The sequence below is a fragment of the Prinia subflava genome, chromosome 1, assembly GCF_021018805.1.
Source record: "Prinia subflava isolate CZ2003 ecotype Zambia chromosome 1, Cam_Psub_1.2, whole genome shotgun sequence".
Classification (NCBI taxonomy): Eukaryota; Metazoa; Chordata; class Aves; order Passeriformes; family Cisticolidae; genus Prinia; species Prinia subflava.
Genome location: NC_086247.1, coordinates 47,042,627 through 47,055,933, shown reverse-complemented (window position 1 = coordinate 47,055,933; position 13,307 = coordinate 47,042,627). Strand labels below are relative to the sequence as shown.

The 13,307-nt window shown below is 38.8% G+C and overlaps 1 protein-coding gene across 1 annotated transcript in view; it reads left to right on the top strand.

Annotated features, from left to right (window-relative positions):
- TTC39C (tetratricopeptide repeat domain 39C) overlaps window positions 1–10,287 on the top strand; it is a 38,760-nt gene extending 28,473 nt beyond the window's left edge. The window contains exons 10-14 of the mRNA XM_063395352.1: window positions 458–581; window positions 3,524–3,621; window positions 4,542–4,646; window positions 7,019–7,057; window positions 7,692–10,287. Of these exons, the coding sequence (XP_063251422.1) occupies window positions 458–581; window positions 3,524–3,621; window positions 4,542–4,646; window positions 7,019–7,057; window positions 7,692–7,781 (456 nt within the window). The 3' untranslated portion in view covers window positions 7,782–10,287. The remainder of the gene's footprint in view (window positions 1–457; window positions 582–3,523; window positions 3,622–4,541; window positions 4,647–7,018; window positions 7,058–7,691) is intronic.
- Window positions 10,288–13,307: the final 3,020 nt, after the last annotated feature.

Genomic DNA, 13,307 nt, shown 5'->3' with positions numbered 1-13,307 from the left:
AAAAATACATGATAGTGTAGTTGTTTTGGTAATTTTCCTTCTGGCTTTGCCTTTCTTACTCCTTTTTATCTTGTCTTGTTTGTGAAAGCCTTAGTTGTTTTTGAGAGCTAGGAGTTGTCTAGGAAATAGCTGTCAACTGATGATCTTGCAGATGGTACTGTCTCAGCATCCAGTCAGTGTGTATTGGGACTGTGAAATACAGTAAAACCAAGTCAGGCTGCACACAAGGAGGTTTTAATTTTGATCAATATGTAAGCCCTTAAATTAGTTAAAAGATTTTGATTTTTAGTCTTAAAATCTTTAGGCTAAGTTACTACTGACTTTATTTTCATAGAATTGTTGGGTGGCTGTATAAAACAATTAAAATTAGTGTTTGTGATACATTGTTTGTGCATATCATGTTCCCTCTAAAAGAACAAATGATGGATCTCCCTTCCTTCTTTCTCCCACTTTGCAGGCAGATAGATTTAGGAAACAAATGCCGACCAAAGAGCTCTGTGTCCTGGCATCCATTGAAGTGTTATACTTATGGAAGGCCCTTCCAAACTGTTCCCTCTCGAACTTACAGCATATGAGTCAAGGTATATATGGCTCCTTGATTTATTTATTTGCATTTAAAAATGAGATGTATGATTTTATGCTGTTGTGGAGAGTAGTTAATTGCAGTAGCATGGAAATTTGAACTTGTGTGCACGTGTCATGGCAAAATACAGGTGAGTAACAAAAGAATAATGACCCATTGTGATTCAGCCAAATGCTTCATTTTTACAAGTTTTTGGGAGGAGTTGTAACTGCCTCCTGTGTATAGCTATTAATTGTTGTTTAAAATGAAACAATAGCACCATAGTTGCTGTTCCAAGTTACTAAGTAAAATGTAACTCATATAAACCTAGCAACAAATTAAAAAAATACTAAAATTACCTATTAATTCCTGCACGTCAGTTTTCTTCTAAGAGAAAATAGGTATCTATTCTCTTATAACCTATTGGGAAGTTATTTGTGATATGATAGGTGTTCTGTTTGTTCTGGGACCTTCTTAATGGTCAGTGGTTGCCTCTTAGTCTCCAGCTGACTTTGGGTGTCGGTCACGTGAAGCTTATGGGAGCAGTGTTTGTCATGATTTGTTCAGTGCTTCTCACTCTGTCCAGCAATCACTCTTGTTTGCGTTCTGCAAACTGTTTCAAGCTGGTTGAAGAGAAGCTCAGCATGACCTGGCAATGTGCACTGGCAGCCCCATGACTGCATCCTGGGCTGCAAAAGGAGTGTGGCAGGCAGGTCCAGGGAGATGATTCTGCCCCTCTGCTCTGGTGAGATCCCACCTGGAGTGCTGTGTCCAGGTCTGGGGTGCTCAGCACCAGAAAGATGTGGACTTGTGGGAGTGGGTCCAGAGGAGGGAAAAACAGATTCTCAGAGGGCTGGAGTACCTGTGAGGACAGGCTGAGAGAATTTGGGACGTTCAGCCTGGAGAAGAGAAGCCTTCAGGCAGTCCTTTGAGAACCTTTCAGCACTTAAAGGGGACATGCAAGAGAGCTGGAGAGGGACTTGTAGAAGGGCAGGGAGTGACAGGATAAGGGGGAATGGCTTTAAACAGAAAAAAGGCGAATTTAGATTAGATATTAAGAAGAAATTGCTGTGAGGGTGGTAGGGCACTGGAGCAGGTTGCCTAGGCAAGCTGTGCATGTTCCATCCCTGTCAGTGTTCCAGGACAGGCTGGATGAGGCTCTGAGCAACCTGGTCTAGTGGAAAGTGTCCCACCTATGCCAGGGGACTAGAACTAGATGGTCTTTAAGGTCCCTTCCAACCCAAACCATTCTAAAATCATGTGATTATTACTTGCTTATTTAGAAAATAAAACAAAAATGGTTTGCCGTGGGGTGCTTATTGTTTTTCTAATAGTGAAATTTTGGGGATTGTACACAATTTTCATGTTAAGCTAGAAAACTCCAGTCTTGAAGTCAAGAGTCAGGAGTGGTTGACTCTAGTGGTGGTTGTTCCAGTTTTAATTTGAGATAACTTGTCCATTTAAATTGTGTGATGGCAGTGGGTTATGTTCAGATCCCTAGTTTTCTCATCACAAAGGTAATGGTAGGCTTTAAAATCAGATTTCATTATATCAAAATAAATGTGAGTAATTTTTTAGGCTGTCATTTTCTTCAGAGCAGTCAGCTTTAGAGGTTGTAAGGTGTTTGTATTCTCTCCCTCACACTCAGAGGCAGTGTAGGTCTTCCTTGTGTAAGCTTCCAGTCAGTGGTTCATATTTTAATGTGAAATAGCAGTATAGGTTCAAATTCAGAGATAGACTGCTTGTAAGTTTGACACTGACAAATATCTCTGCATCAGCCATCCCTGACTGAAGGTTTTCTGTGCAGTGAATATTATTTCTGCACCTTGTTTGTATTTCAGAAACATGAATAATAGTTGGGTTTTTTTCCATGTTTGTTTCTTGTCATGAACAATTGGATTGTAATTTCTTGGAGTGGATTTCCAGGCTCTTCCTCAGGGATAGAACTTGACTTAAAGGAATTTGTTTGTATCCACTTGCATCTGTAAGTAAAATGCCAAGTAATTTGAGACTTGTAGTCCACATGAGAGCGGACAATGCAAATACTTCATGTAGCCATATTATAGTTATCCATATCTTCTTTGAGTTGTGAGTGCAGAGCTGGTTAAGATGTGGCAGGGTTTATGCTGTCAGACAAAATGTTCAAGAAGCTGCACTGCTCCAGACACAGCAGTTATGGGATGAAAACCTGTACTCTCTTTCATGGAGGTGCTGGTGTGGGCAAGTGCAAATGACTCCTCACGGAACTTGCCTTGATTTAGCAGAGCTGGCACTAACGAACTTGATCAAAATGGAGTCTGATTGGTTTTGAAAGGGTTCCATGTGTTATGATTCAATTTTTCCTGGAAACTGAGCACAACTCAGCTGAGGCACAGTCTGTCCCCAGATTGTGGACCAGCTAAGGTCTGGCAAATTAACCTTGTCCTCCCATCATCGCTCAGAACTGTGATGCCAAAACACCCTTGTCTGGGTTCTTAAGTCCAGTACAGATTTTTGTGCGTCTGTCACTTGGCTTCAGTTCAGAAAAAATCAGGTTTGTCTGAATTGCTTGCCTTGTGCTCCTAATGTGGACTATATATTTTTCTTTCGATATGTGGGACAAACCAATGTCCTGTAACACTAGAAGGAGGTGATAGTTTCTTAACTTTACCTTTTAGTGGATATTTCAAAGACCAGTAGAGATCAGTCCTCCTCTTGTGAGAAGAACACACCAGCTGCCTTTGACTTCAGCTCATTAATTCCTGTTAGGAATTGCTCTGATGAGTGATGGATTTCTTGATGAGGTTCATACAGAATGGGTTGTATTTAAAAGAAAACAACTTACTTGGCTTTCTATTAATGTTACTAGCATCTTCTTTTTGTGGTAAAATTTAAATATCAGACTAAAAAACAATGTAAATCACAGTTCCTGTCTAAGAAATTATTTTAATCCACCTTGTTTACTGGAATCTTTTCATTCAGCTTGTCATGATGTGGATGATTCGTCGGCTGCTGGTTTGAGGAATTTGCTTCTTGGTGCCATACACAAATGTTTGGGAAATTCTGAAGATGCTATTCAGGTAATTAGTTAAATAGTAATTTCCACCATTATTCCTATTTTATAAACTATTATTTTAAAAACAGTGAATACTTTTGAGTAAGAGTGTTAAGAAAGTCATTAGTTTTCCAGTGCTACAGATCATTCTGATTTGTGAATTCTAGCAGAGTTTTTTCTAAAGTCTTCTGATTTAACATGTCTTCATTATATTCTGTGCTGTGAAAGTAATTTGCTTTGTTGAATGAACATGGTAGTTAAAGTGGTTTGTAGTAACAAGAGTTAAGGGGAAGCTGGGAAGAATAAGAGAATAGTTCTTGCTCTGCCACATGTACTTTGTTCATTAAAGAAAATTCATTTTTTTAAAAAGTATCTTGGAGACTGACCTTTTGAAAGCACAGGTTTGCTGCTCCTTCTCTGAATATGGTAGAGGGACGTGTTTGATTATTAGCACATACCAAAAAATATTTCTGCCCCCAGTCCAGGTTTTGACCTGTAGGTACAATCCTCCTTTTTCCTCCCCAAAATAGAATGCTATTCATATCAGCAGCAAGATTCTGGCTTTAAACCCTCCTTCCCCCTGCCCCATTTCTCTCAAACACACCTTAAATCATCTAGGTACTTCATCTTTGATGATCTTTGATGTCACAGTTTCTTGTTAGAGCTAATATTTTTTTCAGTATGAAGTTGGAAAACTCTTGAATAAGTTGCTATAATACTTGGTAAAAATCTAAACTATTAATTTTGCCTTGATACAGTAGTGTTGGTAAAAACATCTAGGAATCTATGCCATTGTAAATTTTTAATTTATTCTCATTTTAGCTTTGGCTAATTTCTACACCTTGATGTTGAATGATTCTTCTGCGTAGTTTGGAAGCAACAACCAGTCAATTTTAATGCACCTCTGCAGTCTTTGGTTTCTTTTTTTTCTTTTCATTTTTACAGTACTTTCAGCGAGCTGCTAAAGATGAACTCTGCCGTCAAAGCAACTTGTATGTCCAGCCATATGCTTGCTATGAACTTGGCTGTATCCTGTTAGACAATCCAGAGGTAATAGCATGACCTATTTTTAAACTTAGAAAAGTAGTGGAAGGAGTCAACATACCACCATGCAAAGAGCAAAGCAAAGTTTGTAGGTGACTGTGCATATTAAGTTTAAAAATTTTGTTTTATATCTACCATAAAGAAACTTAACTTTGTGGGGGAAGGGGGTTCAATCCAAGAAATGGAATGCTTTTTATGTCACAATGTCTTAGTTTTTCAATACTGAGAGTGTTCCTGCTGCTGGTGGCAACAAAGGCCTGGCCAGAATGCCCTGGGTAGGCAGGGATTTCTTGTCTGCAGGTGTTATTTAGTGCATTAGATATGCCTGGGGTCCTTTTCTTAGCTATTTAATATCCTGTTGGATGCCATTCAAAGTTCACCTCTATTTACCTTTTCCAAGTAGAATTTGATGCCTTCCTAAAATAGCAAGTGGTTTTTTAGTCATTTATATTCCATTAAAGCCATTTGTGTGGTCATTTTGACTTCCATGCTGAGTAGTGAGGGTTTTCTTGTTCAGGATGAGGAAGAAAATAATTCACGTGGCTTTCAGATTGTTCAAATGGCTTGGCTGACAGTACATGTAATTGTTCAGGTCTTTGCACATACCCTACCTCAGAGAATCTTAAACCAGAGCAACTTGTGCAGCACTCTTGGTGCCGTTTCCCTCCTCAAATGTGTAACCCCAGTGCTTGGAGTTGATGCCACCTTGTGTCAGTAATCAGATAGCAGGTTAGGGGGAAGTGGTTCCAGGGTAGTCACTTGAACCCCCCCTTCACTGTATGTAGTGTATGAAGTATTTGGGCTGATAGTATCTCATATTTTTAAGATTGTTTTCAGTTGGTTTTGGTGTTGTCAGATTTAGTTAGCTGAGTTGAGCACTCCCCTTAAAGGGGGGAAGGAGAGGAAAATCTTTCAATAAAAACAATTACCATGACAAAGGACAGAACTAGAAAATACTTTTAAAACTGATTTTCTTTTTGGAAACCCTGCCCTAAGACTTAGAGCTGGGCCTTGAAGTCTGGAAGGAAGGTCTGTGTCCCATAATGTTCCTGCTGCCCGTCTTTTCACATTCACGTTTAAATTTGATCATATAAAATGTCTCTAAAAAGACCCCCAAAGATGTGCTGGGTAGAGAAAGTATGTTAAGATTTGAAGAATGTAAGGGCAGTCCCTCCTTCCTCCTGCTTTACATGCAGTGTGTGCACACAGTAGCTGAATGTGCCTCCTGTAGGGTGTTTGCGGGATGAACAAGCCTCGGCTGGAGGAGCTGTGGTAGCATTTAGCATATGAGGGATGTGGAGGAAACTCCCTCTCGTGGCACTCAGAAAATGAGGAGGTAAATGATGCTTGACTTCAATAAAGTGGGAAGGGGTAGGGGAAAGCAAGAGCTAGAGCCACAGGTGAGTGGAGCCTGTTAATACAGAATTTCATTTAGTAGCTGGGGTGCTGTGCTAGAGCTCCATAGTGGTTAAGAAAGAGAAGGGAATAGGATTTTAAAAATCACATTTACCTGAGAGGCTAAGCATGCTAGACTTGAGCAACAGATAGAGATACCAACATGCATTTTGGTATAAAAAGCATACTGTCATTAAATTTACTTTGCTTTAAAATTATTCTTAGGCATAATTGCATGTTTGATTTACCATGACATCTGAATCATCTTTGTTATTTTACAGAATTCCAATCACTTAGTTCTTGATCTAACCATACTAATACTTTGACATTTACAGGTGTTATTGTGGTTGTCTTAGACATTGAGTGTAACCCAACCAATAAAAATAGATATTGTCATATTTAGGTATATTTGACAAGAGAACTTAATTCTTCTGTCTCTTACCAGGCAGTGGATTATTTATTTGCAAGGCTTACAATAAAAATCAATTATATGATAACAGATAAAACAGGAACTTTTCACCTTATTTAATAGTAAATATTAGTCTGCATATATACGTACTTTTTCCTTTAAGAGTCTGAAATTGAGATTTGACACAACATTTAATGCTTAATATCCACTACCTTGTTTTATAAATAAATAGCTTCAACTTTGATTAAGAAACAAAAATTACTCTATTACTCAATCAATTATAGGCTCTATAGCCTCTTTTGTTCCCCTGTGCATTGTTGTAGCTCACCGTCATCAACTGCAACTTGCATCTAAAGCTGTAATTTCTCCTTTTCTGTAGAAGACTAGAAGTATATAATAGTGCTTCTCCTGGGTGCCTTATTAGTATTTCCAGTTTGCTAATTTGAGAGGGTTTGTCTGCTCAGTACCCTTTTCAAAGGCAGAGATGCTACTCCAGTCTTACCAGCCCGTTTACTTAAAGCATTTTCTATAATATTTGTGATGTGTTTCCAATGCAATGTTTGTCTTTTTGTAGACTGTGCCAAGAGGGAAAACCTTACTGCTCCAAGCCAAGGTAAAAACGAAGGCATTTTCTAATTTAATTGTCTGAGATGAAAGGGCACTTGGGAGGTTGTGTTTTCTGGGGTTTGGGGCAGGGGGAGAGGGGGTGCTAGGTCGTGGTGTCCCTCACCTGTCATCTACAACTTCTGTCACTTAGATGTGCATTAGTGTGCATGATGCACATTTATGTGTGCTCCACAGATAAGTGCTGCTAGGTCAGCCAGCACACAGAGCCCACATCACTGACAGCTCCTGCAGAGCTAGAACCTTGATAGGTTTTTCAACCAGGATTTGACGGCAGAAATTTTGAAAATGACAATTCTGCATTCCTTGCCTGTTCCAACTGGTTCTTGCCTTGGGCCTCTTGGGATTTTCTGGAGCTTTTGGATTAGTAGAACCTTTCAGGTGCACTTCATCTATGTGGGTTCCATTCTGCTCTCTCTACCAACTCAGAATTTCTGTAATAATTCCTTTGCTGTGGGTAATGTGGGGATATTGCAACATGCAATTGCCAGTTCACCTCTTGTCTTGGCTCTTTTGTAACATGATTTTTAAGCATAAATAGCAAAATTCTCTTCATATCCTTTAGTGAAGGAGGCTAATGGGTGTATGTTTGGGGTTTTTTTCCTTGTTTTTTTTTTCCCCAGGAGGAATTTACTGGCTATGACTTTGAGAACAGATTGCACGTCCGCATACACGCAGCCTTAGCGTCCCTAAGGGAAGTGGTTCCACAGTGACCGACAGGAAGGCTTGCTATCCTTTCCCACAGTTCCTGCACTTTAGGATGAAGCAGAAGAAAGAGCTGTTGGGAAGTCCAGCTTTTCTTCTGAAAACCACTTGTGCCAGAGACACTTTTCCTAGTATGGTCAGAGTTGGTATGGCTGACAAAAAATATGACAATTTTAACTAAAGGTAAATCAACCTTTAAGGAAGGAGGTTAAGTGACCTTGTGTTTTTAACTCTTTATTTTCTATTTTGTTCAAACCAAGCTGAACACAATTACTTGTAACTCTGTGGGTGAGCCTAAATAAGCACATGATTTACTTCAACAACTTTGGTAAAGTCGATTTTTACCATTTAAAACAAATCCACATCTAAAATTTGCCAGGAGGAGCACTTTTGGTTTGATTAGAATAATGCAATACAAGTAATTGGTTTAAATGTTGAAGTTGGAAATGGTCAGAATACTCCTTTTTTCTCCAACTTTTAGCCAGTATACAGGAGGAAAACTGTTCAGCCACAAAAAGCAGATCGTAGTAAATTTTAGTGGCTTATGCCAGTTACCTCATGATGACTAACGGTGAATTTTAAACCTCTCACCCCCTTTTATTCTTTACCCTTCCCTCCCAAGCCAGCTCATATTTGATGTATCAGTGATGTCAATATTTAGGTTCTTTGTTTCTGGTACATTCTAGACAAATACTTTGACATGCAGCTACTTCTTGGGCAGTTCTTATTTCGGCTCTTATATTCTGAACATCATGTTAAGATTTTTCATGTTTTTCATTCAAGCTGCTAGATCCTTATAGCAGTGACCTTTAAAGGTATTTAAACCCACCCCCCCCCTCGCCAAACAAACAAAATGCCAACCTGCAAATCTGTTTTGGTAGTTACACCAATATTACAATATCTTCAGTCTCTGTATAGTATTTCAAGCCTGTGGTGTTAAGTTACTGAAATACCTCAGAGAGCCAAAAACTTCTGTCATGACCATATAATTTTTAATACTTGGCCATCAGTGTGCTTATCTGTAGCTTTTTTTTACTTTTGTCTGTAATGTGTAGTATTTCCTTATGCTTTATATTCAGCTAATATTATATTCTAGGAAGGTAAATATTTTTTTAAAGAAGCTTATGAATGGAAATCTGACCATAAAGTTAGTTGCATTATGTTACTTTGCAAAGCTAAGAAAACTGGATATCCTTGGAAGTAGTTATCCAAAAGCCTTATCTTTACTTTGGTCAGGTTGCCTTAAACAGTTCCTTAGCTTAAGCTTTTTTTTTTTGTTTGTTTCTTCTTAGCTTTTTGTAGAGCATGTTGCCAAAGTTCTAGACTTTGCCCACACCTAACCTTCATTGATTTGCTTTTGAGGTTACATCTAAAGCAAGACTGATATGGAGGAGAGAAGTAATGTCCTGTTTGGTAGGCCAAATGAAATGGTTGAGACACTTCTATTTCTCTTTAGAAAGACACAGTTCTGCTATGAAAGGCATTCCTAGAGCAGTTTAACACTTCTGTTGTAGTTCCTGAAGGAGAGGAGGAACTCTTTAAAAAGCAGTTTTATTTTTCTATAATCTAAGTGTGTTACAGGTAGTACACTGCAGTTTTTTAATTTCACTTTAACAGTAATACTGAGTCATAAATGAGTGTTCAACCTTATTTGGTCAATCCAAATAAGTATTGACTAGAAAATGATATATTGTATATAGTGACTGCTTAGAGTTCAAATAATTATTTTAAAAATGGGCTTTAATGTACTTGAAATCTTATTTTGTCCTATCTGACTTTTAATGTTTTGCAATCAGACAGTCTGTTCTGGGTATATAGCTGGGAATGGTGCAGCTACTGGCAAAATTCTTTTAAAATACACTCCTTAAATATGATGTGAGACTTGGCTGTTCAGGACACAAAACACCTGCATGCGATTTGTCTTGGGATATTTAGAGTCTGCATACTTGGAGGTAGCTAGAAAATTGTAGTAAATTTACTAAAAGGCCTGTTCTCACCAGGCCAGGAGTGGGTATAGAAAGACACTATATGTTCATGTAACAGTTCAATAACTCTGTGCAAAGTGCAGCTTTCCTGTGGGCTTAGCAAATCATCACAACTGTATGTATTAATTTTTCTTTTTCCCCCCTTTCCTCGTAGGAGACCGTCCTACACTCTATATGGCAAAATTATTTTTTACGTTAGATTGTGCCTGTGATGAGACAAAAATCAACAGTCTTTTGTGTAAACTAGTACGTTTTTATACTGTGGAACTCGGAGGCATGGTCTAATAGCAATAATGGAATATGCATCTTGCTAATTAATATATATATTAAGGCCATCTTTACTGGGACAGGTATTTTTTGTTGAAGTTGATGCAGTTTTTATCTCAGTACGACTCATTTCAAATAAATAACTAGAATTTTTAGATGTCACAAGGTGGCATATTTATTGTGATGTACTGTAAATGTTGTTAATTTACAGAACTTGCACTTTTATATTTCTGAGTAAAATTAAAAGAAATGTGGACATGAATTTTGTTCCTTTGTTTCTTGAGTTTGGCTTCTAATTGGAGGCCTCCTGAACAAGATGATACCAAGTAATGGGAAACCTTCTGGGATGTTAAGTGACTGTAACAAAGTTTTCTAGTCAGCAATTACCTCCAGCCTTTGTTCTTCCAGTATAATTACAGTCTCTTGGATTAGCAAGTGGGTTACATGTCATGTTGAGCTCAACCATAGAGTGAACAAGCTTTACGGTACATTTTTAAGACATCAAATACTCTTTTTTTTCATTGGAGAAAAAGAACCACGTACAATTGTATTTGTTGCATTCCTACACCTTTGAGAAGTGTTTCTAATTTACTTGAAAGCAAGCACTTTAATTTCTTCTATGACTTTGAATGCTTGTTTCATATTCTAGTTATGCTTTATTCCTAAATAAAATTCCCCAAATGCTGTACTGAATTGCTTTTCAGTTTCCAACAGTGTGATTGTCTTTCCAGCTGTTGATTGTACTTGTGTTTTAGAATCGCTCTGTACCTGTGAAGCCTGCACAGGAGCAGGTGTTAGGCTGGTGTGGGGCTGATCAAACCTTGCAGTGGGGTGAAAGCAGAGTAGCCTGTACAGCACTCAGCTTCCCTTTTCCAGCAGCCATTATGAAACACCAACAGTGGTAGGAAGCACTTTCATTAGAAGTCATGCAATCCCCAACAAATATTGTTAAAGCTAATCTTAAGTAAATTTATGCTTATCTTTTTATTTTAAAGCAATTGGGCAGCCAGTGGCATCGGTCAGAAGCTTTGCGGGCAGCCTAGAGCACAAAGGAAAAGTGAAATTTAGGAGTAATAGACTTGTCCAAGTCACAAGTGTGCCATTGTTAGGGGACGGTGGAAAGTGTTCCTGCTTACCTGGCCTCTCCCCCACCCATTTCCTGCCACACAGAAATTCAACTTGAGGCAGCCTTTCCAGAATTAAATGCTGAATTATTTCTATTTCTGATTACTTTTCTGATGTGTGTTTGGACCTCACAGCTGGATCCACTGCAGATTACCAGGGTAGGTGCATATTAGTTGCATATTTCTTCCCTCCTACTGCTCAGAATCCCTTTGCACAGTTGCCCAGGATCTTCAGAATCTACTGAACCCTTGTGTTTTAACCACCAGTGGGAGTCAGCCGTGGGGAGTTTATGTGCAGTTGTCTTACTGTTAGCCCTAATTTTTCCATTGCCGGTTTTTCCAAAATGCTGCTTAATCTTTTGATGTGATCTATTCCATGATGGTGTTCCAGTCAAGTAATCTGTTAAGCTCAGTGAGACTAGCTGTTGGTCAGTGTTCTTCAGGCATTTCTGGCAAGCTGTGCTTAGCTAGAGATGTCCAGGTGGGCAGAGGGTATGAGGCTAAAAGGAAAAAATTACTTGTTTGAGCTGAGGATTTCAGAAGGGAGAAAGAGGTTGTCAGAATCTGCTAAGCAAAATTATTTTTGTAATAAAGACTTCCCAATCTTTCACTAAAAGCAGTATGTTTACTGTATTGAGAAAAGATAGTTGTACTGCTGGGACACAGACTTCTTCTCAGTTAATGAATGACCTGATCCCTTTTCTGGTAGAAAAATAGGGCTTATCTGGGACCTTGATTTGCTGAATCAAGGCTCCTAGATTTCAACATTGTCTGGAGGCTGTTACTTTTGCAAAGGGTCAAAAGGCAGCTGGAAAAAGCAGTGACTTCAACTGGGCAGGCTGCTGATGGGCTGACAGGGTCTTCCCTGCGGGACCAAAGGGTGATGTGTGTCAGTAAAGTACCTGGTAGGTTGCTCTTGATGGCTTCCAAAACCAGCATTTAAGTCCCAGCACAGTGAATTCGTTTCCAGACATTTTTCTTTTCATATCTGCTCTTTAGTTTTAGACACACACAGTTTTGTATTAGGTCCTGCAGCCTTTTCAAATATGAGTGGAGGTTTATGCTTCAGTTCTGTCACCTCTGGTAATACATTTTTCTGTAGTTTATGACATCTGTACTTAAACACCTTTGAAGCTTTTGCTGTGCAGAGCTTTGCAGTCCTGGAATTGCAAAAGTTTTCCAGAGAAGCAAATGTGCAAGTTCTCCTCTGCTCTGTATTCATTGAGGATGGTTTTGAAGTAATCATGGCTACCTTTGCACTCAGGTATGTGTAATGCCTTTATCAAAGTGTGTTGCTTCCATATGCTCTTAGTACAAAAATCTAGACTTTGGATTACTCTCCCTACTCCAAAAAATCATGCATTTTCTACTTCATATATAGATATTTTCTTGAAATATTCTTTCTACAGGAAGCTCTTCTTCCTAGTTTCACAAGTCATAATATATAAATATTTAACGTTTTAAATATTATCATCTGTGTTGTCATTCTCTAGGACTGAAGAGATAATGTGAGAAGTTCTTGAGAAATTACTAAGGATTCAAGAAGCATTTTGTGGTGAGTGTACCATTAGCATACTTGTGAATGAACTTGAAAGTCATTTAAAATTAGCAGAGTTCTGATGCAAGTATGTTACATTTAAAAAGAAGCTATTATAGATTTTTAAATGCTTTAGCACCAATGAGTTTTAAATCTTCAGTACTGCTGGAGTTCCCCTCAGGTTTGTGTAGAGATGCAGACATCCAAGACTGCAACAGCAGGTAGGTAGATGATGGTTTTCCAACTGTAATGAAGGCTGATCTGCAGCAATGTTGGTGGTTAAAGTTTTTATTCCTCAGCAGATCCTGATCATGCCTTGCCCCTGTGATCTTTCTGTATTCATGATCCTGCAAAACACAGTGCTAACCTTGAAAATACAGCACTGTGCGGTGACCTTTTTTGTGCTTGTTGTATTGAAATAGAAGCTGATCTTGTGTGTACCTACTGTTACTGTGTGCTGGGAAGCAAATGTCCCCTGCCCCGATCACCTGGGCAGGTGAGGTTTGTTTCAGGGTTTGCCCTTGCAATTGTAAGATCCTGCAGTACAAATGAAGCCATTATGAATAACCTCCTTCCTCTTGGGGTATGAAGAGGTTACAGTCTCCAGCTGTGTCCTCTGAG